This window comes from Dromaius novaehollandiae, chromosome 23 (assembly GCF_036370855.1).
Source record: "Dromaius novaehollandiae isolate bDroNov1 chromosome 23, bDroNov1.hap1, whole genome shotgun sequence".
Classification (NCBI taxonomy): domain Eukaryota; kingdom Metazoa; phylum Chordata; class Aves; order Casuariiformes; family Dromaiidae; genus Dromaius; species Dromaius novaehollandiae.
In genome coordinates this window covers 9,021,934-9,049,835 of record NC_088120.1, presented here as the reverse complement: position 1 = coordinate 9,049,835, position 27,902 = coordinate 9,021,934, and the positions used below count along the sequence as shown (strand labels likewise).

At 44.2% G+C, this 27,902-nt stretch overlaps 1 protein-coding gene and 1 long non-coding RNA gene across 4 annotated transcripts; both read right to left on the bottom strand.

Moving 5' to 3' along the window:
• Positions 1 to 23,228, bottom strand: PTP4A2 (protein tyrosine phosphatase 4A2). Its single transcript, XM_064525188.1, has 6 exons — positions 22,958 to 23,228; positions 12,362 to 13,017; positions 10,759 to 10,851; positions 5,440 to 5,570; positions 3,326 to 3,400; positions 1 to 2,319 (listed from the first exon to the last, which is right to left on the bottom strand). The coding sequence occupies exons 2-6, from the start codon at positions 12,455 to 12,457 to the stop codon at positions 2,211 to 2,213; spliced, it is 504 nt and encodes a 167-aa protein (XP_064381258.1). The 5' UTR covers positions 12,458 to 13,017; positions 22,958 to 23,228; the 3' UTR covers positions 1 to 2,210.
• Positions 23,229 to 25,185: 1,957 nt separating this feature from the next.
• LOC135330694 (uncharacterized) lies at positions 25,186 to 27,701 on the bottom strand. 3 transcript variants are annotated; one of them, XR_010392696.1, is made up of 3 exons: positions 27,602 to 27,701; positions 26,719 to 26,793; positions 25,186 to 25,682 (listed from the first exon to the last, which is right to left on the bottom strand). It is a non-coding gene; the product is annotated as an uncharacterized LOC135330694 (long non-coding RNA). The 3 variants fall into 3 exon arrangements; XR_010392697.1 differs by having other exon boundaries at positions 25,186 to 25,559; positions 27,602 to 27,696; XR_010392695.1 differs by lacking the exon at positions 27,602 to 27,701 and having other exon boundaries at positions 26,719 to 27,594.
• Positions 27,702 to 27,902: the final 201 nt, after the last annotated feature.

Genomic DNA, 27,902 nt, shown 5'->3' with positions numbered 1-27,902 from the left:
TAGCATGTAAAATATTTTTTATTGTGCTTCAAAAGGGCTTGGGTTTTGGTTTTTAATCCAGCTCAACACCTTCCCCTCCAATCCAACATCTGTCATTTGTCAAATCTACTTTAACTACCAGTATTTCATTTCATTAAAAACATCAATGATTTTCATTTGCAGAAAGTTAGAACATTAGTTTCTAGTTTGTGAGGGGAAGGTAAAGGCCAGAATTAGATACTTTCAGCATCATCTACCTTCCGCATGGTATCAAACATTACCCGGTATGTTATTTCCCTAATATAGGCATTGACATCACAGACACTTTTGCGTTTCCTTTATCTATTAAAGAAATCAGGAACATTACACATCTTAAAGGGAGGAAGGAACTTATTACAACAAAAAAACTTGAGTCAGGGTACAAGACCGAGTTTTGCAGAGTGCAGCGTTTTCTAGCCATGAACCTACACACAGGCCTGTCGGCATATCTGTAAAGCGAGGGGCTTGACAAGTACCATTATTTTTTGCTTAAATTTTATAATTTTATTCCTAGAAGGCATTTATAAAGTCCATTACTTGTTTTATGAAAGTGTTTGTGCAGTTACATTACAAATTAAAAACACAACTCTAGAACAAGAAGAAATCCTGTGTAGGCAGTTCACATCGCCAGCATCTGAGGTATCGGTAAGAGATGGGTACCAGTCTACACCTACTACAGGCACAGACAAAAGCCTTTGGTGCTCCACAGTAAAAGATCACAGGACAGTATGACCTTAAACCTGTATTCAATGCCTTCGGTGGCTAAGTATTACAGACATAACATCAAATTGAAAGCGTATGAGGCCACTAATGGGGCAGGGCACTAGGTTAACCTGTGTTTGGTCAAGTAGCCTGGCTGAAACTGCTTCTTCGAGGTTGCAAAATGACTTGTCTTGATTAATCCAGTGAGCACATCAGTGGCCCTACAAAGAGAACGCAGTGCTGGCCCACAAATCACACATTCAGCCCCCACGCTCTGAAACCAGCACGTGTTTCCCACCCCTTAAGTTATGGTCTGCCAATGCACATTAGGCATGTTGGTGTGCAACCAGAGATTCTCCCTCCAAAAGAGTCTAATAAAAAATAACAAGGCAATCAGTGGTTAAACTGCACTGTACATGAAGGCTAGTCTGGGAAAATACCCATATCAGGCATATATATTCGTGGACCACATTTCTGTGCGTACTAGCTTAACCTCATACACAGTACAAATGAGACCCTCCCTCCAAGTCCTGGTTTACTGTGTTCAGTAAGGCAGAGAATCTGGACAGTAGCAAAAAGCCTTTTTTTCTTTCCTTATGACAGATATGTTAAGTCTTTGCCTGAACTCCCCCTTGGTCACCTATGACACTTTGAACACCAGTCTTCTGCCAGGATAGATTTTCTAACAACAGAAAGACAATTAACATTTCAGCCAAATTCTTTGGAGAAATATGACTTAGACGCACACAAAACCACACACACATGCATGCATTCATACACACACACAGTTTAAAACACCATCTCCCACCAATCAGAAAAGGCCTTTAGCGGATTCAACAAAGATATTAGGTAGCGAGTCTTCTGTTAAAGCCCACCAGGAAGTTCCTCACACCTGCAGAGCCTAGACACCACGTGGACATACAACACAAACATCACCAAATCTGGAGGAGAATGCCCAGGTTGGGCTTAAGGCTGTCAGACTGCTCACATTCAGCAACGAAAGCTCCTCCTCCTTTCTGTCTGCCAGCTCTCAGCAAGGGGAAGAAGAGGGAAAAAAACCAAAACCTCCATTTAAAAGAGTCCCATGGGAATTAACGCATCAGGACCTAACTGTGGGGTACTTTCCTCAAATCAAGAAAATAGCTTCTGCACAAGCCAATGCTCTGCTGGTTTTCCTTAGACATAAAATTTACTTTATTTCTTTTTTTAAAAAGTTAAAAATACAGAAGGTTCTGAAACTGATTTTCTCCTTGCAGATGTTCAAACTGCAGCCTGAGGAGAAAATAATCCTTCACTGAAATGTTTCTCTTAATTTTATTTTTTTTTATTTTTTTATTTTTTTAATCATCACCACCATTAGGACAGAGGTTGAGGAGCACTGACTCCACCGCTAATTTGATGACGTAGTTTGATTCCAGATTCACATTTCCAGGTGCCAAGAGTCCAGAAAACAGCCATGATAAACTTCTGCCTTCGTTTAGTATTTCTTTCTATTGAACACAGCAGTGACCGTTGGCATCTTTGAAGCGTAATCGCATCTTAGGTCGGTATTTCTCAAGGTAAAGCAGCTGTTTGGAATTGAAAGCTCCCCTCCTTTTCCTAAAACAAACAGAATGAAGGCTAATATCAATGGAAAAAGTACGGCTTCAATCACGATATATATTCTAAAGCAGACCAGTTACTTTGTTTCAAGGCTTTTCCACGCCCATACAATGGCATTTTGGCTTGGTTCTTTATCCATTGACAGTTTGAGGAAGGACAAACCAGACCAGTACATGCAGTTCGTTACCTACATGCCAATGTTAAATCAAAACCCAACTAGCAAATTTCAGCATATTTTCTTGGATTGGGAGAGTTTGTTTCCATCACCAGCAGTACTCACTGAACAACATCAAGGTCAACCTTCCCTTGAAGATGCATGTGCTACTTAATATATTTAGCTAAGTAAGACCATGACAGTCAAATAAGAATATATAGATGGTGCTCAGAAAAGAATTTAGAATAAATATGAAAAGTATTGTACCTAGAAGGAGAAAAAGGCATTTAAGAAAGGAAAAACAAAACAACAACAAAAAAAATCTGTTGACACAGTGTGGTTTATGGAGACAATTGGTAACTCAAGGATTCCATAAAAGGATGAATTGCTTTTATGGCAAAGCTTAAGTCAATATCTCCTACCTGCCGGGTTTCACTTCAAGATCTGATGTTAACACTAAAACAACGGAGCTCTGCAGTCCACCAATAACCAGTTCTGTTATTTTCCAGATTGGGTGGCTGCTGACATTTCCCAACCAGATAATGCACTCACCTGCAGGAGTGCTGATGTTCGAGTACTTGCTGTAGAAACTATGCTGCTTCGGGGCTCAATCTCACTACATTTTCTCTTGAATGAGGAACACTTTGTCCAACTTGTGCACAATTTTTACAACTCTAGCCTGTAAATTATCTTTTTTTAGTTCCAAAGCTTTGAGTTTTGAACAAAGTTCGAAAACAAAATTCAAAGAAATTTTTGAAAAGTTTTGAATTTTTTTTCAAAAATTTCAAGAGTCCAATGGCTTAATATATTAACCAGGAAATTTCTTGTAAATTGTTAAGTTTAACTTACTGCCTTATAAACTGAACTGCATCTTCGTACTTCATTCCACATTCAATGAGAGCAAGTGCAACCAGGACAGGAGCCCTAAATGAAAAATCAATATTTAAGCAAGATGGAGAGAACCAACATATTGAATCCCTCAAAACACATTAAAATTAATCTATAAGCAAATATTTAAGTGTCTTCTCTTTAAACCTTATCTACAAGACGACATTTGCCTGGTGAGTATCTAATGCAAAATTCCTTTTAACAGACAGCTCTGCTTCCAGCACACAAACACACACACCCCAAAAAAAGAATAGCTCCTTAATGCTTGGCATGAAACAGTAATTGTGGATTTTTATGCTCTCTCATTTCCCTATGGCTTAATTTCCTGCTTTGCTCAAAGAAGTCTATAGTATCTCTTCAATGCATTTTGTTTCTTATGACACTATAGATTTAGTTGCACGAGGTAAATCTATATGGCATTTAACAGGCGACTTCTATAGATTAATCTTTTTGCTGTATGCTATATATGGAATCAGAGAATTCCAGGGGCAATAAAGCAAAGCTTTCTACTTTGGGGTCCTCACTTCGGAAATCAGTTAAGTGTAAAGAGCTAGCTTTTCAAATGAGCTGAAATCACAGTACGTATTAATTTTTTATTGGACTGATGTTCATCCTACTAGACACATACAGTTGCCACCAGCACCTCTGATAGTAGAGTTGTAATGGCAATTGGACAACTTGTACTCATAGCTAAACAAGAAACAGTTCAGGAATTAGGAGAAACAACTCACACTATCGCTGCTGTGCTGCACCTGCATAAACAGAAGAAATTGCTTTCCAAAGGAAATAATGTGAAACCTCAAAAGCACTAAGCACCTTTTTTTTCTTTTAAATGCTGTCTCTATTTACTATACTGAGGTTTAATTGCCTCAGGTCTACAGGTAGACAGTTTTCCAGATTAAAGCAAAATCTGGAAAATGTTTCCTTTTCCTTCTGCCAGAAAGAGTCCGAGAACAACAGCAAAAAGGTCATTCTGTATGGAATAAATATACCTTACAAGTGTATGTGATACACACCAGATGGGAAGCTTCTGTGCCCTTTCACCTGATACTATGCAAGAAACAGGAGAGTTTAAAATCATTTGAGTTACAACATGTGGTCACCTTCCTAAAGAAGATCCTCAGCTAAAAGTATGGCAGAAATGGATAAGCAAATCATGCTAATTGCCTTCATTTTGTCTGGCTGGTTTTTAGTCTTAAAACACTGGCCATTCCCCCCATCTCTTCATTTTCCCCATCTCTTCTTCTCTAGTGGAAGAGGCTTAACTTGACACACACTATGCTACTTGCACCTGACTTTGCTTTAATTCACCTGTCTAATCATTTAGATCCTTGAATATTAACAGTCCCACAGTTATCATAAGAATACGAGCACTTAAGCTCCACTCCTTCCTAGTTCATAGTATAAACACAACATCCAAAGATTGCATTTGAGTATACGAATGTAGGATTTAACTATTTTTATATGTATTTTTTTTTCACCCTGAAAGGGAGTTCTTCCTAGAGAAGGAAGTTACATGTTGAGTGTGTGGGGGGAGAGGAAAGCAGCCTGCATGTGAGTAAGAAACACTAGCCTAACTCTACTTGCCTCTGAAATGAAGCCACGTTCAAGTAAGAAAAGCCAGCAATTGAAGTGTTTTTTCTAAATGTATTTTTTGCTGTATGCTGAATAGCATACCCAGTTGAAAATAGGAGGAAATTAAAAACCAAAAACAAAAGACACACCTGTATGGCCTTAGAAATTGTACCGTACATGTACGTTGCATTTGACAAAAAGCAAAGAGATTTTATTCCTTTAGCAGGAAGAAGTATACTTTCAATTAGTAGTGTCTCTACCTCCTCTTGTGTCATTTGTGATTGACAGAAGCATCTTGAACACTTCAAATTTTTCTCTCATCCTGGAGCAGAGTTATGAAATTACCAAAGACTTCCACGTTGCACTAAATCTCTTGTGCTTTACTGATACAAACTTGTTGATTATACTTAAAAGTGTTACTTGGGAGGAAACAGACGACCTCCCAAAATATAAACAACTTACTGAAATCCAGCATAAAAACAAGACAGCAGAATACTAACCTTCCCAACCCTGCAACACAGTGAACAGCAATACAGCATCCAGGCTCTTCACGAAATTTGCTTTTCAACAGGTTTAGCCAGTCATCAACTATCTGATTCGGGGGTGGTGCTCCATCATCAAATGGCCAATCCTTTGAAGGAAAAACGACATTAGGTATAAACTTTGCTGAAGCAGATGCCCACACACATTTTAATCCATACTCAACAGCAAGGTAACCATATTAAGGAGAAGGAAGATATTCCATTCAGCCAAGAAGTACATATTACAGCAACAGTTTAGTGAGTAGTTTACTAGATGTACAGAAGTTTGCACATCAATATCATAATGTAACACTGAATTTTTAACAAGCAGTTAGACTTTTCAATAAAATTACATTAAAACTCTACTGTAGTATAGAACTTTTAGAAAAACAACCGCCTTTGAAATCTCACTTTATTCAAAATACACAAAACTCAATGGACATTTCAATTAAATACTTGAGAGAGGAGAACTCTGTAGATTATTGCCTGTGGTTGCATCAACCTTTTAAAATTCTGTTTTTACTGCAGATTCTGCACAGAGGAAAAGATACTTCAGAACAATTCCAGTGGATCAGCTTGTCCAGATGCAACATATGGCATCCAATAAGCAAGACAGTCACAATTACCAAGGTATTTTCCAGATAAAAACACATTCATAAGCCAAAAAAAAAAAAAAAAAAAGAAGGAGCGCTTAGGCAAAGGCAAAGTCAACAATCAAACAGAATTTATTACTTCATTTCTGCCTATAAAAGGGGTTGCCAATACTTAAATTGCCTAGGCCACAATAAATATCACCAACATGGCTGGAAATAAAAATCACATGTGAGACGCTTCCCATTTTCTCTAGGTCATAGCTCCCTCCTGGAATCTGTGCTAAGTACTATACATCCTAAAATTATGACCAAGTATAACATGTCACGTTTTATACTCTTCTCAGAAAGAGGGAGTGCTATAGAAAGAGCACTCCTAGATGCAAAGGAAAAAAATGCTACCTAGCTATTTAGCACTTGTCATTAGTAGACTGTAATGTATATTCCAAAAGAGATTCACAGCCAGATTTTCATATTATTCAACAACCTCTCCAAACGGTAAGAAAACTGTTCTGAAAGGAGTCCTCTCTTTCTGTCATTGGCTAGAACTATGCCTTTCAGTTATTATCTTGAGAACAGGTAACATGAAGCAATATTCTCTGAAGCCTAAAAGAGCATGCAGAAACCCAACAAGCCAAACGAAGGTGAGAAAAACACTAGACTTTCCATTTTGAAATACACTTACTGCTACCCTGACACTTCCTGTACAGCACGTACAGGTTTGTACAGAAGATCTCAGCTAAAAAGCATCTTCTAAATGTGTTAGCAGTTAAAACAGCTAAAATCCTGCAAGGTGCAAATCCACACCACAGAACTACAAAACCAAAAAGCTTCAAGTTACTAAATAACTTTATGATTAATTCAGATACACGTCTGAACCTGAAGAGTGTAGAGAACACCTTTTTAAAGTAAATGGAAATTAAAAATATTTGGGACAATACAGCAAAATAAAAGGCTATAGAAACAAGATTGTAAGGTAAAATTTGTGCTTCCTAATATAAGTCTTTACATGATTTTTCACTCAAGCACACATTGCTAGCAATATTAATTTAGGACCACATACATCGGGAAAAGATGTATGGACTGCCAAGAGATCGTGCATTACCTATTGCAACATACTCGCTTTTGAATCGGACTTGCAAAGAACAGAATTCACATATCAGTTCTATATCTTAGTTTAAATTAAATTCAAATCATTTCCTTCAGACACCAAATACGCAAGGTTACTATACTACTTTAGCTTGCATGTTAACCATCATGTCCACACAATCTTGTGCTGGTTGGAATTAACGACATTCCCTATTTCCCCAAAGAGCATTACTTTACCATTACTGGTAAGCCACTGACATTAAATCAGGGCTGATAAAACACTGGTGTATGGGATACTGCCTAGAATGTGCTACAAGAATAATTCTGGGACTAGAGGAGTAACTATAGAAAATTTTTGCAGTTTTTCTCCTGATTACGAGTTGTCAGGATCACCTCAGAACTCCTGTCAGGCAGCACAGAAAACAAATTGCTAAGCTCCAAGACCAAAACAGCCATTAATAACCAGAATGATGCACTAAGCTTGTACAAACAGAAAATGTCTCTTTTGTGCCACCCTCTAGGAGCTGAAAAGGACGATAGACAAGAAAGGGTTATTCTTATTTACCCCTTATCTAGAGCAGCCATGCTCAATGGAAGAGCAGCTCTGGTTTTGTCCATCAGCAAAGACAGCAGGATTAGCAATGCAGAACTGAGATGACCAAGAAGAAGCAACAGAACTTCAAGGTGACAAAAACTTCTTTCTTCAAAATCTACCCGGAGCTCACGTGGAACTCAAATTACAGTGGCAAAACACTCACAGCATGATGGCCAATGCCTGCATGTGAGGACACTGTTGCCACCAGTGTGGAACCTTCCCACCTTCAACTACCAGAGTCCATGGTTACACGATAAATATCGGGTGCAATGAGTTCACCTCCCTAACGTGGGCATTCTGGACTGCCTGATAGCATTAAAGCGGTGGTCATTCTGGTAAGTCTGGAGCACACAAGGAGCAAAAAAATGTCTGATCCACTTACAAACAGTAAATGAAAAACTGATAGAAATAGAATAGTGAAATGTGCCTAAGATCTTAAGACAAACAAACCTATTAGAGCCCCTTTGGTCACCAGTCAGTGCAAAACACTTTAAGGAAAACCAACTGCAGTTCTTCTGATGCAACATTCCTATGCAGACAAGACCTTACACAGGAACATAGCTATGAGAACTGTGCAGAATCCCACAGAAACTAAACCCATCTCTATCTCCTGCCTCCCTGATTTAATCCCTGTTGATAAACATGCGTATGCAATACTACTACTTTAAACACAGTACATCTAATTCTCTAGTATCTCACTATGCCATCTGCCAACACAACTCTCTAGCTGCCACATTCTACCCACCCTGCCAACATATTATTCTGTATCATGGCGTGAAAGCAGGCTTTGCTAAAATGTTCTCAGTTTCAGGGGTTTTACTAGGCTTTTGACCTCAACAGTTTTAAAATAGACACTAATCTCTCTGAGGCTGTGTATTTAATCTTCATTATTTTTACAAGCAAATATTAGCTTTAAATAGTGATGTGTTATTTTCTCAGCCAGCTGGTAATTCAATACCATTTCTGAACAGAACAGAATGCTGTTTTGAAAAAAGCATGGATTAATAGGAAGGAAAAGCGATGTAGGGGGTGGTCATGTTGATTACTACTTAGACTTAAAATACCAAAATGCCACTGCAATACTGTAAATTTTGAAGGCAGTATCATGACCGTCACGACTGGGATCATCTGGATCAGTGACGACACTAGCAGCAAACCTTCTCTACCTCCCCATTTTCTGTTACCCTTTACAGGCGCCTAGTGGATTTGTGCTCACTACTGTTTTGCCTTCCGCAGCACTAGAATACTAAGGACAACTGAACCACACTGAAGGCAGACTGGCTGGCTGAGGCAAATGCGTACAGACACAAGATGCTTGCACGCGTTACTCAAAGCGAAAGGCTCGCCAACAGAAAGGTCCTTAGCAGAGTTGGCTGAAACACCATTTCCAGTATTTGAAAAGCTTCCTCAAAAATTGGTTTCAGTTCAATTCTAGCCAACTTCAAGTTTTCAAAATTTCTTGAGAACCAAAATCCCCCAAATATTTCAGAAGTGCCTGCTCCAAAGCGGAGAGCAGTCCCAGGGCTCCCGCGCTGCCCAGGAACCGGGCCATGACATTCCTGTCGGTTTCACTCACCGCTTGCCAGGATGCCAAGGTCAGCTGGCCCCAGCCGGCTCCCGGCAGAGGTGGAGCCCTGGGAATCTGGCCTAAGGCTTCTAGGAAGGATACAAATCTCTGCTCTACCACAGAAACACAAAAATACTCTAAGCTTCAGCTTAAACCAGGGCTCTGAGGGCCTCCACACTCTCTTCTGTAATCTAAGACACCAGAAATTTAATCCTTCTTGCCTATTCCAGTCTTAGGACTATTAAATGTAGCGGTTCCACAGCAGCACGCCTGGAAACACTATGATGCCCAGCTCCAGGACAGCTTCTAGACTGAATAAAAAAGCTATTCCAGAGCAACAGCCCTAGGAGCCTGGAAGCCTTGGAATGACTGATTTTCCAAGGACACTGAGGCACACCTGGCTGCCTACAACTGGAGCAGGTGCTTACTAGGGCTGGGAGCCAAGAAATCTGACTGATCTGTATGTAGAACCTCCACAGATATGCCAGAGTAAAAGTTTTCCTCCTTACGGAAAACTGTAAAAGTATTCCTCCAACTGGGCCATAAAAATCAAGAGGTAATAGAAGACTGACTACCCGCAACAAGAAGGCAAGATGCAGTTTCTGGCATCACAACAGAGATTAGTCACTCAGTAAAATAAACTGATTACATCTGAGACGCTATAATAATTCAGAAGTATTGCCTGGAAAAATACTGCCTGCAAGCTTAACATGAGCACACACCTATTAAAAAAGCCTCCCCTAAGACATCAAGCAATACTAGATGATGATATAGTCAGACAGCCATTGCATAATGTTAACTATGAGTAGCAGCTATGGAATTCCACCTGCTGAACAGAGAAGACGCCAACAGCTACGCTGCATTACAGACAAGCAGTGATGAGGCTATCGATATTCTACTACAGACAGCCAGTGGGAGCCTTGGTTTTATGCAAAACAAGCAGCCTACCAACACGTCAGCTATAGTCTCAAAAGGTGGCCCCTTTTGAGAAAGAGAAGGGAGTTTTATCTTCACTCTGAGAGGGTCAATGGTAAAGCCAAGAAGTGCTGTGTCAAGGGAAAAAAACTGAAGTAGTACGTACCACAGGCTGAAGAGGCTCTAAGTTCTGCGAATTCACATCGGACTACTATCAACATATTCACTAAAAGGCAACCAAAATATCTTAACAAATCCAGAAATCCAAGAACAGAAATTTCTACTCTAACCGAAACACTTGGTCCATAACAATGAATCTACAAGTACACTTCACAAAATTACAGCGAGTTTCTCAAAACCACCTTTATCTGATGCAGGGAATCACACAGCTTTCGGCCAATCTGAAAGAAATCATGGCATTATTGAGCCTAAAACATTAAGGCCATCCCCATCATTCATAGACCAGTGGTTGTTTTTTTGTTGTTGTTGTTTCTGTTTTGTTTTTTGTTTTAAATTTTAGACAGTTTTTAAAGGCAACTCACTAGAACCTGGATTCCTTCTTTTTCAATAGGAGCTTGATCATAAGTGGCATCACAAACTCGCACCAAGGTTGTCACTCCGTACTTCTTCAGCTCCTTTAAGAACAAGGAAAACAAGTGAGCACACCGATAGACTGAGAAATTAAAGAATTTTCTCAATAGCTACAAAACTAAACATACTATACTGAGTCAGCTGTATTGCAGTTATTCCACAGTTCCAAGGAGACTAGACAACAAAAGAGCAAGGGCCAAATCAGAAAAGAGTGTTTATGACCTACATTAGGACAAAGGTTACAAATGACAAGAATAAATGTGAAATACCTCTGAAATACTCTTCTCTAGGGAAAGGCCAGAGTGGAAACAAATTGCATATACATAAGAGCAAAATGAAAATAGCTGCTTATACTCTCCATGCAGCTTCTTCTTCTCTTTAAATAGAAGCATGGAACTGCTTGCTTCAGCCAGTGTTGACATTTTGAGGCAGGGAGGAACAGAACACACACACCACCATACTCTAGCTTCCTTGTAATGCACTATAAGTAGCACATTGTGCTAGATAAATAATCAGGAGATCAAACAAAAGCTGTTCCAGTTCACTTTGAAGGTTCATACAGCAAGCAGAATTTCCTCTCATGTTTGGACTGAACCACTTGACTTTTAACAATTAGCAATAATAATATCTATTCCAGACTCAAGACTCCTGAAGAGTCTTGAGAGAGATAATTCATAATAATGGGGAAAAAATAGACCAAAAGAATGCAAGTTTCAGACCAAATTAACCATTCATATCCAAGTGGACTCATGGTGAAGAGCATGTTGCTAAATGATGGAAATCTTAGCAGCTGCAGTCAGATGTCAGTATCAGATAAGGATCTCATCAGAATGATAAAGACCTACATATACAAGATAAAAGTCCTCTGCACTAGACTAAGGGCACTAAGACTAGGGCACAAAGATACAGCAGATGTGGAACAAGCTAGAAGGCAGAAATAAGCTGTACTAGTATTTCTCTGATGATACCATCTGTCACTTTTTCAGAAAACTGAATATTAAATTTTGCGGTATTTAAGACCTCATAGTGGCAGTATGATACACTGCCCATTGTAATTGGCTGTCTTCCCACAATTAGACCCAGGTGGATGTCATCTTTAATGGACGAGTTTTAGCACCTGATATCTGATTATGCTGGGCCTGGGAGGACAGTTTGAGAAAACATCCCTGTAAGCTAAACAACAGTTTGAGCATTGCACTTAATCCTACTTCAAGGGCCAAGAAAGATCAGAAACCAGTTATGGTTAGAACATGCAGTCCTTCAGAAACTTGGACAAGAAAGATGGCAAGGGGTGTGTTTGTATTCTAAAGCCGAACCTCTATCTCAGTTAAAGAAATGGAGGACTTGAAAAAAGTCATCAGTGGATTCTCTTCCCATACCATCAGGAGAATGCAAACAATACACTAGAGAAAAAAGTGCCTTAAGTTTCAAGTAACATGTAAAATATATTCAAAGCTTTGTGAAAAACAGGTGTGAAGAATGACTGTTTAGTACTTCTGTAGAAACTTTCAGCATGTAAGAAAAGAAGGACGATATTTCATTTGACTGCCTTACCTCTGTGAACTTGTTGAGGGTTGCATTGGTTGGGTTGTGAGTGATCAGGAAACGCATATTCTCATAGGTAATTTCCACTGGGGCTGGACGGTTCATAATGGCAAACAAAATGTGTAAGGGGCAAAAAAAAATTCAATAACTTTTGAAACGTTTCACAGCAGAAAACATTAAAAAGACCACTAAAATGCCTGGGATTGATCAGAGCTTGCTTTGCCGTGTTTGTTCCTTAAAGACTTCGCTTCTAGAAAAGCGGGTTTGCTTTAGAATCCACTTGCCTTCAACTTAGGCCTCAATTACTGCGGGTGGTATCCTTCAGACTCCAAAAATTCTGACTACATGCAAGACTAGGCAGCCTGTTCTACATTTAGGCACTGGTGAGGCAAAAAAATAAGGGCAGATTTTCTCTCCACTTTGTTTTCTTGATGCTTAGTTTTGCTAGAGTCAGTAAAAGGAATATGCTTCCAATATGCAAAAGATATCCCATATATTTGAGAATGTTCACTGTGTCTGGAGTCTTCAAGGCAAAGTAATTATGGCACGTAAAACCCCCTGCACCCAGCTCACTTGTCAGCCAGGGTGCTGTGCTGGGCCCGGCAGAAGTCTGCCCTCACGCTCAGAATCGCCATAAATGTGCGACGTATATTCCAACAGAACACCTAAAGAGAAGAAAAATAGCATGTAAGAGGAATTGTTGTTTCTAATTCCAGAAACACCAAATACCATCTCTCCTGAAAGTTCAAACTGTTTGTAGCGGTAAGGACTAAAATTCCATTCAAAACTAGTTGATATAAACTTAATCACATCTTTTAGCACAGTATGAAACAACATTTCTTCCTTACTTACTGAGAATCCTGATCAAATAAGATTTTAGACTTTTGTCAGCCGTTGAACTTAGAGCCCCAGTAATAGTGAACAGTTCTAAAGAAGTCTCTACACACCCGATGCTCGTAATTAACATTTTGTAAGAGAAACTAGCAGACTAATTCTTCAGATAAACAGAACCTTTGAATCAAGCTATTATTTTCATAAATAGTTATGAACAACTAAAGTATAACTAAAACTACCCAGAAAAAACAGCATTTCTACTGGTTACAACCTTCATGAGCAAGGTAACAACAAGCAAAGGGTAAACGGGATGCTAAGTACGGCACAATTGTATTTTGTAAAGCACTACATTCAGAGCACGCAGAATAATGGCAAGCTAGAAAATTCCACGTCCAACAGGAACTAATGTTCCCCTCACTAAAGTCTGCAGCCCATAAAGTAAAGCAAAAGAGTAAAGAGAATTATTTAGGCAGAACTAGTAGCTGCTATTACTGATGCTCTCCCATCCGCACTTTAATTACTAAATTATTTCAGCTAGTTTTCATTGCCAGTTGTCTGCATCATGCTGGGTTTTGGGGATACAATCTTTTAGTTAATAGATCAATCACTACCAAAAATAATTAACGAAATATCTTTCCCTAAAGTTTTCAATTTGATGGGAAAGGAGCAGAGAATAGCCTTTTGTAAGGTATATAGCTTTGCCTGCATTTCTGACAAGTTGCTTAAATTAGGCCAGATATGACAATGTTAAAAAAAATATATATATACACACACACACAGTATTCACTGGATAGCTGAGAGTTATTATTCTGAATAGTCTTCCTGCACTGAGCATGCTCTAGCCCAGAGATGCAGGACTTCTTGTAACTGCTGTTCCTGGCAGTCAGACACCGGAACCAAGAACAAGGAAACCTTTCTACACACTTTTTGCTGCTCCTCCCTCTTAACCAGGTGCCATAGAAGAGGGGAAAATAGCATGAAGCAAAGTACATACTTGAAAGTGTTTGTTGGTACAGTCATACCTGCTAACCTTTTTGGCTTAAGCCCACACACAGAAAAATATCATTGGTATGGCTTAATTTTCTGGAAAGAAAGAAAAAAAAAAGCCATACAGGCAGAGACCCTTTTATAAGAGTATAATTGATACATATATAATATATAGTATAATATATTAGAACTTTTGCTAGCACAGAAATTTCACCAGTGTCACTGTATCACCAAACTGTACACAGGCCCAGCCATTTGGGAGAGGAGATACCATGCACTAGAAATCAGTCATTTCAAAAGCAACCAAATGGTCACGCAGCAGTAATAACTTCTAGTCATTCCCAGTCTTATCTGTGTTTGCAAACAGGGGCATTAAGATAGTGGCAACTTCCAACCTTAACACATAGGATTCAAAATATAGATGTTGTAGCAATATCAGTAAAAGATGTAACAATGTAATTCTGCCAGGAAGTTCAGGGAGACTAAAATGTAGCTAAGCTGAACTAGCTTAAGGGGGGAGATTTAATGCTGAAATACTAGAGTAAGCAACATGGCTTTCACGTTGGTTGAAAGGTTGAAGTCTTTCTTTTTAAGCCGTTTTTAATCAACATTTTCATAGCAGAACTTCTTTGGAAGATACTAGTGAGAGCTTTGTGAAAGTATGACATCATGACAGTAGAGTGAAATTTAACTTCAGTCAATAACATTCCATTTTTCATTTCCTGCAACGTCACAATACAAACTCTCATGCTTTTTGCCAAATTCTCTAGCAAATGATAGGTAGGCCAGCAATGTATCACTTATTCTGAGAAGTCAGAATAAAATGAGCTTCACTACTCCCTTAGATGTGCAAAGTTGACTTAAAGAGCACCAAACTTTCACCTTTAAAGAAGGGAACCGGCTTTCCTTTGTGGGAAAAAAGATAGATTTAGCCAAAATGGTATTATCTGCTTTGGAATAATTCATTATCAGAACAGATTCTTAAACCGAAGGAAATAAGGTATGTAAAAAGCATGAGGCCAAAAAATCATTACAGATAAATATATGTATGTTTCTAAAATACTGAATAAAATCCAAGCTAGCATCCAGAAATCAAACCTATAACTTCAACTGAAAGGTCAGTGTGGCACACTCAAATGAATTCAATTAGGGCAAAAAAAATATGCCTGGAAGTTCACACCACAAACTTTTGGTGCTCTCAACATTTTAATGAGATCCTCATTTTAAAATAGTCAAATTAAGTACTACAAAATTATCTTTTTCACTGACATGAAGTCAAAAATCACCCAAAGAACAGCAATTATTTCCTTAAAGAAGAGTTTTCAATGCCAAAAAATACATTAATTAGGTTGCCAGAGGCAAAAACAAAGATGTTTTCAATAACTCCCCCCGACCTTAATGCAGTTCTTACTCTGAGTGACTGAAATACAAGTTTCAAAAATGAATTCCAGAATATTTCATCAGTTTAATGATTGCAGGATTAAGTCTCACCCCAGATGGAAGAATTCCATCTAAATGCATTAATTCAAATCCTTACATTTGTCAATTCTTGTGCGTTTGTCACAACTTTTTCTCATATGTACTACAGTAACTCAAAGCAAAGGATTTGTTAAAATGTATTACAGTCTGCTGTAGCTATCATGTACCAAGAATAGAATAAAGTTATGGCATCCACGTGTGTCCAAGACCTATGAATCTTCATGCAAGCAAGTCATCTTTCAGACAAATAGTGTTTATTTTCCCCACCTCCCATTTAAACATATACTCAGTCACCTGACAGCTTTCTGGACAGCCGCATGAAGAATCACATCACAAAGGAATAGTCAAAAGACTAATTTTTTTTTACTTTTGAGAACCTAACAAAGCCATTTAAAATAAAAACAGTGGGCAAGAGATCTTGGTACAGGAGATGCAAATTTGGATCCAGAGTACCAGAGGTTAACAGCCTTACCGAAGCGCACAGTCTCAAGGGGGAAGAACAATTTTGTCATATTTAAACAACTTGTTTAAATGTTTTTTCTTTCAGCACTGATCCTTTGATTGAAAGGGCCTCATCCAGTGCTATCTACACTGTGAGCTGCATCAAATATGGTCATTAAGGTTATACTTCTCTTCCTTCAAGCCAATCAGAGAGTTAATTTCTATTTAATTATTTTTAAACTGTTTTGTAAAAACCGTTCACCAGGTCATGAATAAAGGACACAGGGAGACGGTATGTTCCAGTAAATCAAGTATGGCACTGGGAGTCACCAGCTCCCAGGTCCTACCCACAGGTCGGTGACTGCTCATGGTCCGGCCTTGGCCAAGCCCCTTTCAGCAGCTCAGCTTGTCTGCAGAACAGGAATGACACCACCTTACCTTCCCCTCAGGAATATTACAGGAGTGTTTAATTAGCTAATAGCTCAGAAGTGATTAAAAATGTAAAGCACTGTATTTAAGCATGAAAAATGATTTCTAGAAGGATAAGACTCTTAGAAGTTTATGTAGCACATAATCCTATTTTTAAAACAATTTGGTTAATGACACACATATTCCTTCCTCCTATGACCTTCAACTGCTATACACCATGAAGTTAAATAAGAAAAATCAGGTTTTAAATTATGAAAATGGAAAGCAGGCAAAACCCTGTTGTCTACAACTTCTGATCTCCCCAAGCAAACACTTCCAAATTTCCTCCTCCCTGTTAGGGTTAGCAATGCAAATTTGCATTTAAAAATCACGAAAGAACTGAGCACTTGTTATGACTGATTACGATAAATAGTAACTATGAGTATGTACAATATGAAACAAGAAATAATTTTTCAGCCAATTAAGCTTCAACTTTTTTTTTCTTTTTTACTTAGAAAGTGAGATAGAGCATGGACAGAAACCAAAAAATTACTACATATTTTATTTGGTTGGCTGCAGAAAGGGAGCAAAAGTATCTAACACAAGCATTGAGAATGAGGTGCTATTACTCCATTACAAACCAGAGGAGGAGAAAAAAAACAGAGACAGCAGCACAAATAAGTCAAGCAATAACAATTCTTGCATTAGAAAAGAACTAGATATGCTTGAGGATTAGTTTCTGATATTGTTTAACTTAATCATCGGGGATTAATCATCAATCAAGATGCCTATCTACACATTCAAATTTCGTGAACTGTGACGGTCTCTGCACCTATGGAGAGGACTATTTTAAAACTAACAGCACTGTGAGCACTACCACCAGACTGCATCAGCTCCCCACCCCTCATACTTAGTCTTATATGCTGAGAGCACTTGCTAAAGCCTAATGAGGCCAATTTGAGAAAAGTGTCATTCAAACTACCAAGAATGTGCAAGAATGTGCTTAAAATGTAAGCAAGGGACAGGCCTCCTATTAATCACCCACATTTGTTTGTGCTAGTTAACTAATTTAGAGAAAACAGGTAAATGAATTCCTGACTTGAAAGAAGCTTCATTTGTGATTGCCTTACATATAAAAGCAACACACCTATAATATCCATCTCCAGTGGCTGCCTAGCCTATCATTGGATTGACTTCTAAATTCAGTACTTAAATTGGGCACACCACTTACTCTTCTGTGTTGATCCTGTACAAGTTAGGGACACAGTTCTGTTAAGAAATAAGTAACAACATCATAAGGTATTCCTAGCTCCACCACCTCCTTCAAAACACACATTTAAAAGTGCTTCCTTTGCTACACCGAGACAGTTGAACAGCTTGCAACAGCTGCAGCTTCCAAAGATTGCAAAAGAGAGATACCTTTGGAAAGGTCACTTGGATCACCTTTCAAAATAAGCCAGTGCACAGGATGCAAAGCAAAGCCTGCTAATTTGTCAGTCGATATTAAAAGGATACTTCAGTGTTTGAAACTGCCTCAACTAATTTTGTTCATGTAACTGGAAATCTACATGATATGATAATGAAGTTACTTAACAAGCTGCTGAATTTTTCTCCTTCTCCTCTTCTATAAAACCTCCTTCTTGTGTTTTGTATTTATACACAAGAAATTAGTGTGACAGTGCACTGGACAGTACAACAGCTGATCCTATAAAAATTGCAATTCTGGTATCAGCCTGCAGCCCAGCTAGACTTTTCCTGACATTCTGAGTACATTACATCCCACTTCCTTTTCCTGTATTGCCCTGCTAAATGAGCTAAGTTCCATCAATAGGCTGACAGAAAGGTCTTGAAGAGCTGCTTCTTCTGGAGCAAAAGGCACTCTTCAAGCGAAAGAATCCATCAAGACCTCCAAAATCAGTCAACCTCAACACAGCAGAAACATACAACATTAATAAGAACTGAGGCAACCATCTTTCTAAAATATATTTTCTCTCCATACAGCGAACAAATTCTGTAACTAACATTCTTGGAAAAAATTCTTGAACAATCTCTGAAGGAAGCTTGTTCGGAATGACACGTGCCTGGAGAGGGGTGAGGTCAAAAATTCTACTGTTCCACCCTGTCCACCCCCGCCTCCGAGCTCCCTCCCAGCTTGCTGACAAGTTCTGCTGGTGACTCATTCGTTTCCTTTTGCATTAACCTAGTCACTCTGTCCTAGGCCTTAAAATCATCATCAGCAGATACAAATCTGCCTCAGCAAGAAATTTTTTTTTTAATCTCAATTTAAAAGTGAAACATCAGGAAAGAACAAGAACTGTCAAACATACCTAGTAAGACTACTCAGTGAGAGACCAATCCTGCATCAAAACTCTTCTGAGTAATTAAAAAAAAAAAAAAACAGCTATCTGCCTTCCCTAAATTTGGGTGAGGTCAAACCATTAATAATCAAACACAGATATCAATGCATGGAGAACATCATCTTGGCAAGTTCAGCAGCGGGAAGTGATTAGATACTCCATTAACTCTTTCAAAAAAAATTTGATATGTCTGTGTGCTTTGTGTTACAGACCTTTTCTGTGAGATAAAACCTGCTTTGTAATTTAAAATGCTGTTCTGACATGTGTGATTATTGAACACTTTCCTCACCCATCATTTAGTTAAAAAAAAAATTTTTAGAAGCAAGACACGTTTGAATGTCATTTACATACCATGGCCAAAAAATTTAAACTTCCTAAAACTATAACTGTTTGAGCAGTCAAAACCGAAAGGCCCTCTAAGAAAAAGGAATTTAAAGATTATTATCCCCCGTATTAAGTCACAAAATTACATGACTTTAAATACATAAAATCAGAAGTTACTTTAGAAAACATTTTACGATTATGTAAGTGATGCTAATGACTCATTCCTAAAAATCAGAATGCTGAGTTGTCTAAATTGTATCAACTGTTGGTTTTTTAAAATATGGTCCTGATAATCATATTCCCTGACAACTCAAACTAAATATTCTTCTCACATTTAAAATGAAGTAACTAAAAAAATCATTAACAAGTCAAGCAGGACTTAAAAGCAATTTCAAATCACACAGCAACAGGGATGTTATTCAATTAAGTTAGAGTTGAATTACTTGCATCTTACTCATCTCAGTTCTTTGAATTCGCCATGTACCTCTGCTGGAAAAATGACTTAGTGGAGAGTTGGCTTCTTTTCCCTGCTCCTGTGGCAGTTGAATTCAGTCTCACCACTGGAACTTAAGCTTGCTGATAAATTTCACTGCACGTCCACAAAGTCTCAATTGTTAAAATTCAGTCAACTATTTCAAGAATAGCTAGACTCTCAGTGTAAGAGATAGAAAAAAAAATTTACTTTTTATTACAGAAGAGAGAGAAACAAGGGGTAACAAAACAAAGGTGCACATAACAGTGACCTGAATAGAGAGAGCAATCCAATGTCTCAAGTGTTATAATACACAGAGGGATCAAGAGATTTAAGACTCCCGTATCCCTTCACAATTAGTTCAAACAGCCGCAACATAATACTGAAGTCAACAGCCACTATAAAGGTATTTTATACTCTTACGATACACATCAGCCAGATACTGCCCTAAATAGATGCCAGGCTGATCTAGCACTGTAATTCACATGTGTCAAAGAGAGTAACTTCTACCCTAGATTCTCAAGCCACTAGGTCTATTTTTCAATGTTTAGACAGAGCAATTTTAAACCTTCAACTCTCTTTCACAGGCAAATAAACTTCCAAATTAATCCATTACAATAGACAATACATAGCAAGTATAGCTCCTCTCTCCTACTTCAACGGCAGTGTTTCGCTGACACATTTTCTCCTCTAAAGATATTAGCAAACTTACACAACCTGTACCATTTACAGAAATTATCTGACTGCACTACAGTATCTAAAGAGCTGTGTTTTCAGCTATGGATGGTCTTTGTTAAACCAACAGCAGAAACGTGCCTTTACACGAACAACATGTGGCCCAGTCCTCCCTAGGCCCGCGCGTCGGCCCGTCCTCCCTCGGAGGCCTCACAACAGTTAACCAAGACAACATTCCAGAACGGGGCAAAGTACAGAGGCGAGAGCGACGAAACACGCTACGTTCACAGTTCAACTTTGCTCTGATATAGGAAGAATGTTTAAGCACTACCATGAGAAAGAGAAAGATGGGTATTTACAGGTAACCAATTCTGAAATCAATCATCTATGTTTATTAGAGATGTATGCAAAAACATTACAGTAAGAACTCTGTCTTGTGAGACCACCTACATTCCTGGCTGTGCATCTATACATACACAGATATTTACTCCTACCTTAACTCACAAACTGTGACATATCATTTCTTTCCAATAGTTGAGTTCATTAAAGCGAAGCATTTATATATGTTGAGTCATAAGGAGATAGTTTTCTGGTTGTTGCTGGTGGTGGCTTTATCTTTTTTCTTCTTTAAATACTAACTGCAGTTCTGAGTCAGAACCTGGCTCATTCATTTTGGGGGTTTTGAAGCTAGTTTCCATTTATACAGTAGCCTTTAAAAGCCAACTTTCTGCCTCACTCCTCTCATATCGAAAGCAACAAGCACACAGCCGCCCGAGAGAAAAAGGAGATCGTGACTAATCACACCAAGGAACCACGAGGAATCATCACCACAACAGAGTGGAGGCTCTTCTCTGACAATCCCCATACTGCAACACCCCCCAGCCCGCTACCTCTGCTCTGCCCCGCATCCAAAACTTCCAGCTCTCAATAACTAGGTTTCCCCACCAAACCACAGCCCTATCCAGTAAGTAGGCAGCGCCCTACCAAAGCCTGTCTCAGGCCTTCCTAAGGTCACTCTTTCACTAAGTCCTTCACCAACACCAGTGCTTTCTTTAGCTCCTGCTCTGGTCAGGCCAGACTTCCCAAACTCCCTGCTTCTAACCCAGGCAACTCCAAATCCCACGGGGCAGCCCTGCATGGACACAAACCAGCCTCGGAAACCAGGCATTTGCAGCCCTGCCCCCACTCAAACCCCAGGAAAACCACCACATCCTGGACACCCTTCCTTCCCAGCCCCACCCCCAGCCCAAACACCAGCCTCACAACACTGCTCCCCGCTTTCCCCCTTCCCACCTTCCAGCCCAGACCCCAGAAAATCTTTTTATCCTTTACAGACAACCCCTGGGCTAAACACAAGGGAGTCCTCCTTTCCCCAAACACACCTCCAATCTTTGCCCTCTCATCCTCCCCTACACAAACTCCTCCCGTATCCCTAAGGCGGAGAGACTCTCCTCAGTCCACCACACACAGACGAGAGACCTCCTCCTCTCAGATAAATCCCTCTAAATCCCTCCCCATCCCATCTCGGGTACAAGCAAGACCCCCCCCTCCCTCCAAATCACCCCAAACCAACCCTCCCCGAGGTCTCCCCATCCTCCCACTATCGCAGCCCTATTGGCAATAGACTCCTCCTCAACACCCCCCCCCCCCAAGCCCGGGTACAAGCCAGACTTCCTCCCCTAAACCAGCCCTTGGGGTCGACTCATCCCAGCCCCATAAGCAAGGGAGGGGACCCCCACAAACCAGCCCAACAGGCCAGGAGGGATGCCACAAGCCAGCGCAGCTGCCCAGGTGAGGGGAGGACCCTCCAAACCAGCCTCACAGGTGAGAACAGACCCCCAAGAAAACAGTCCAACTCCGCGGGCAAGGACTACTCTCCAAAAACCTGCCATGCAGGCCGGGGGAATCCCACACACCAGTCCAGCCCCACAGGAGAAGGGGACTCCACACACATGCTGGTTTTGGACCCCCCAAGCCAGGGAGGAGCTCCCAAACAAGCCCCATGAGCCAGGGGTACTCCCTCGGGCCAGAGGACAGCCCCAAGATGAGGAAAGGACCCCCCCCAACCAGCCCCTGATGCCAAAGGGAACCTCCTAGGCCATGAAGGACGCCCCCAAACCAGGCACCCAAGCCAGAGGGATCTCCCAAACCAGAAAGGACCCTCCGAGTCAGCCCCACAGGCCTCGGGGGAGCTCCCTAGGCCACGAAGGGCCCTCTTAAACCAGTCTCCTAGGCCAGAGCGAACAGGAAAGACCCCCCCCCCCAAACCAGGAAGCACCCCTCAGAACAGGAAGAGCCCTCCCAAAGCCAGGAAGAGCCCCCCCAAACCAGCCCCGCAGGCCAAGGGGACTCCCCAAACCAGGAAGAGCCCCCCCAAAACAGCCCCGCAGGCCAAGGGGACTCCCCAAACCACCCGCGCAGGCCGGGGGAGCCCCTAGACCGCGAAGGACGCCCCCAAACCGACCCCTCAGGCCGAAGGGGACGCTCCAGGTCACGGGGGACCCCCCAGACCAGCCCCAGGGGCCCTGGGGGGGGGAGGGACCCCCCGCCGCCGCCGGGCCCGCCCCGGGGCGGGGGCTCGGGCCTCACCCGGCGCCCCCCGGCTCCTCCCCGCCGCGGCCCCCTCACCCTGGGCATTGAGCGCGTCGGCGTTCGTCCGAGCGGGCCCGGCGCCTCCCACACACCGGGCCGGGGGAAGGGAGAGGGCGGGCGGCGGCAGCGGGCCCGGCCCGGCGGCGGCGGGGCCCGTGACTGGGCTCAGCTCGGCTCGGCCCGGCCCGGCCGCGCGGAGAGACCCGAGAGCCCGCGCGCCGCCACACGGCTCGCCGCGCACAGGCCGCCTCCCTCCCCCCGCCCGCGCGCCCCGTGGTACGGCCCGCCCGCGCGCTGATTGGCACGGCCCGCCTCACACCCACATCCGGCAGTGGTACGGTCCGCCCCGGCTCCGCTCGCCCGGGAGCGCCCATCCGCGGCTGCCACGGCGGGGGGGCAGCGCAGCCCGGCGGCGGGGCAGGTAGCGCTGGGCCGGTCCCGCCGCCCCTTCCGCACGGCTCGCACTGAGTTTCCCTTTGGAACAGCCAGTTTCGCATCCCCATGGCACAGAAGAACCGCTCCCTCGCCCCCGCCGGTGTTGGAACAGCCTCGCTCCCCCCCGCGATGGAGCTCGCAATGGTACAACCCGCTTCCCCATGCTAGCGCCCCCGCTCGGGCAGCGCTGCGGCTCCCCCGAAAGCGGATGGGGCGCACGGGGGCGGCTCGCGCGGCGCGGCGCGGGGGCCGAGCCCTGCACGGCGCTGCCGGGGTGGCCGCTCCCCGCCCCGAAGGAGCAGCACCCCCGCCGCGCACACACACACGCCCCGCTTCGACCCCACGTGCGCATCGGCTTTTCCACGCCAGCACCCCCCCCGCCGCCGCCGCGCAGTGGTACAGCCCGCTCCCCCCGCCCCAGCCGCAGTGGTTGGGGCCGCCCGGCGAGTCCCGCGGCTTCCGCTTCCGCCGCCCCCCGGGGCGAGTCCGCGGCACGGAGACCCGGCACCAACGCGCAGCGGCCGGGGAGGAGCCGGTCAGCGAAGAGCGACTCCGTTTTGTTTTTATTCTGGGTTTTTTTTTGAGGGGGACATTTTATATGCAAAATTTTTAGCGTAAAGTAGCAAAACTCCCGCAAACGTCAGCGCTCCTGCTCTGCGAGCAGCCCGCGGCAATCGCCTGCCGGGACAGCGGCGGTTCTGCCCCTTTTCAAAGGGAGCGTTCCCGCGCTGCGGGGGGGGGTGTGAGGGCGGGGGGCAAAGGCAGGAGCTGCGTCCGTGCCACCAGGCTTCGCTCCGGGCCGAGCGCTGCCCCACGGACACCGCAGCCATGCACCCGATTCGTGTGTCGTCTACGAAGCGCCACGTCCTCCACTGCCACCGCCGCCCCGCTCTGCGCGGGACGGAGACACGAAGGGACAGAGGGCCCCGGGGAGGGCGAGCCGCTGCCCAGCCTGCTGCGGGCGCCCGGGGCAGGGCAGCACAGCCTGCAGCAGGTTCATGTGTCCGGAGCAGCCCTTACCCGGCACAAGGTGACGCGAAATCAGTGAATGACCCGTTGATCCACTTCCCCGAGGGCGGGCGGAGCGCCGGATTCCCGTGACTCAGAGTTTGGTCTGAGCAGGATCCCGACCCACCTCACAGCCCGGGCTCCGCGCCTGGCCCGCAGCCACATGGAGCAGGAAGCCCTGCGCTTGGCGAGAGCCTGTCCCGGCCACGTGGCGCTAAGTGACCAAAGGTGACACCCTGTCTGGTACCAACCGGACAGCACCAGGCTGTGTCACACCCTGCCCTTATCCCTTCCTGACATCACACAGCTTTATCAGTGACTGCAACTCTGCATAGCGCGTGGCTCCTGGGTGCAGTGTTGGTGTAACCAGACTCCAGCACTTTCTTCCCCAGGTGGGGCCTGGCTTCCTCGTCCCGCCTGGAAAACACCTTCACTGCCTGTCACCAGCCTGCTGAGAGGCAGAAAGACCTTGCAGAACACACCAGGCCTAGACAGGGTAACAAATGCTACGCAGGGCCAACCCAGAGAGCCCCTTAGGCGGGAGGCACTGCAGAGCACAGAGGAGGGCTGCGAGGCCAGGCAAGAAGCTGGATTTTCCTGAGCAGGGGGCAACATTTCCTGCCCCCAGAGCTGCCCTGCTGATGGAGCGTGGCTGCGAGGGGACCCCGGGCCCATGGCAGCCGGCCCCAGCGGCATGCCAGATCCCGGTAGAGGGCATCAGGACATCGCACGGGGCTGAGCCTGGGACTGCTCCCCTCTCCCAGGAGGCGGAAACATTTAGCCATGGGATGGAAATCACTGAGGCTTGTAAAGATCCCCCAGAAGAGCAGGGTTGGCCTCTCAGAGGCCAGCATTTATTAATCCAGTGTAACAAAAGTGCCTCCATTTGGAGCCATGGACTAACACTTCCTTTTCTGCCAGCTGAGATAAAAATACTGGAGCAAAGGACAGGCGCAGGAGAGGCAGCCCATTCCAGCTAGCATCACTGTGGCCTCTGGTCCAGCTGAACAAGTGGGCGGCTGCACTGGAAGTGGCACCAGCGAGAGCAGGAACAAGACTTCTTCTGTTCTCTGCTCCACCAGCAAACCCTCCTCAGGGCCCCTCGCCTGAGCACACATCGGCAGCTCCGTGACGCACGCCCATTTGCATAATGCACAATGTCTGGTGCTCCCGGCCCGCCGGGCCTCTTCCTCTTCTGCAGCGAAACAAAGGCATTTGCTCAGAGCTAGCTGATTAACGACCCGTCATCCCGGCAGCCGGGAATAACTGCAGAAGCAGTCACCGCCACATACGAGCTGTCAGCTCCTCCTCAAGACACCTACAGAGGAACAGACATAGGGAAGACAGAGCAGGGGTGGCCACGCGCTCAGGTCCAAACCAGACCCATCTCTTTTCTCCTTCCCTTTGACTGGCAGATTGCCTAGCACCATCTAGAAGGTACCACATCCATTTCAGTACCCCGCGACTCTGTATTTCAGTAGCACCTAGAGGTTCTGGCCAAGATCACAGCTACCCTGCTCTGTAGCCTCCATTAAGCCTGCAATGAAGAAATGTCTCAGCCCCTGTGCACCCTGAGCAGACTGGACAATCCAAGTGCAAGAGAAAGAAGTAGAAATAACTTAATTTACAGATGAATGGTTAAGAAAAGTGTCCAGCTTCACTCAGAAAGCCTCAGCAGAGCCGGAAACTGGTCCCAGATCTCCCAATTCCAAGTCCAGGGCCCATCAGGCAACCTTCCTCCAAAAACTAAAACAAACTCTAAAGGAGCCAAATGTGTTTTTTTTTTCCCCCCTTAAGTTCTCAGAGGAATGGGTCAAACAAACAGCTAATGACACTGCCTCCCACAGCAGCACCAGCATAGCAAAGGGGCTGGTCACAGGAAGATGGGAGCTACATGTGCTCTGGGACTGAGGCAGCAGGTGGAAGCCCTGGGGTGACGATGGCCTTCGCCAGGAGAAGAGCTGGCATGTCCCAGCTCCAGGAAGGTCCCATGGCATTTACAAGTGAAGCAGCTGGCAGCTATGAGTTAGGATGGGGCAGGGAAGGCAGGTAGGGAAAGAGAATCTTGTTGAAAAGATGTAAGAATGACATGAAAGATATACAACTGGGGGTGAGGAAAAAAGAGACCACGTGAAAGAGGGGAGAACGGAGAGGGGAGAAAGAGAGCAGGCACCGAGATCTGCTCCTGCACATGGCAGGGACCCACAGCAGCTCCCATACACAGGCAGGGCTTTATGTGCACAAGCTGCACAGCCATTCAGCACTGAGTGACAGGGGGGCACAGGTTCCATGGGGCTGTTCAGAAATGGCACCCTGGAGACAAGAGAGACAGAACAAGACGCAGGCTGTGTTACCTGCTGATGTCCGAGGTACATCTGTCCGGGCACATCAGCTCCAACCCTGCACAGGGGGCAGCTGCAGAGAGCGGTCTATCACAAGACATCCGGAGATGAAACAAGTTTGACATGCTTCCTTAACAGGCTGAAGTATATGTGTAATTTCAAGAATTATAAAAGCTGTTAAGTCTTCCTGCTATGTTCTTGAGGTATGAATGTCAATCTATTAATAAACAAAAGCCACATCTGATACTAACTTAAGGGGTTGTGGTGCCTGAGATAGGTCCTGTATGATAGCTAAACAAAAGCTGCCTCCAAAAACCACAGCAGCAACAATCTCTGCACACAAGGGGCCTTTGCACTCGAGATCATCCTAACTGAAAAAAAGCATTCAGTGCCACTTTGCTGGGTTTCACGATGGTGCAGATAGTCCTTTTCTTGCTAACTCCGCCCCAGCAACGGTAACTGAAGTTTCTAAACTTCTGACAACGCTAGCCCATACAAGAGCTGTTCTTCCCTCTCCAGCCCTGCACAACAGCCAGCTCCCACACAGGGGGTAAGTGCTCTCTTCAAGGCCCTGTACTGCAGCACAAGGGCACCACAATGGAGAGACCACAGGCTCAGCTCCCACACGGGCACCACCAGGCCCTATACTGCAGCACAGAGCTATGGGGACAGGCAGGGGAAGGCTCAGCTCCCCCACGGGCACCAACAAGGCCCCATACCACAGCACAAGGCCGCAGAGGAAGGCTCAGCTCCCAGAGCAGGCTGCACCCAGGTCACCACACCCGCCGAGGCCAGGCAGCTTGCGCTCCGCAGAGCACCGCCCCCCCGTCACTCCCGGGCGGGAGCCCGACCCAGGGCCCCTCCACCACACCCGAGCCTGCGACGCGCCTCGCACCTCCGACCTGCCGCCACACAGCTACGCAGCAGCAGGGCGCATGCGCGCCAGCCCCTTTGTTCTCGAGCGGGCAGTCGCTGCGCATGCGCAACACAGCCCGCCACGCAGGCGCCGTGAATCCCCTGCGGGATAAGTTTCTCAGCAGCTGGTGACTAATGTCACGCCGCTGCCTCTGCGCATGCGCAGTCAGGGCAGCGGGGCGGCTGTGGCCCCCCCCTGTGTCGCTGTCCTTCTTTCGCGGGCCCGGCATTGCGCATGCGCCCCAAGAGTGCGCCTCGTTCCCGAGGCCGCCGGTGGCGGA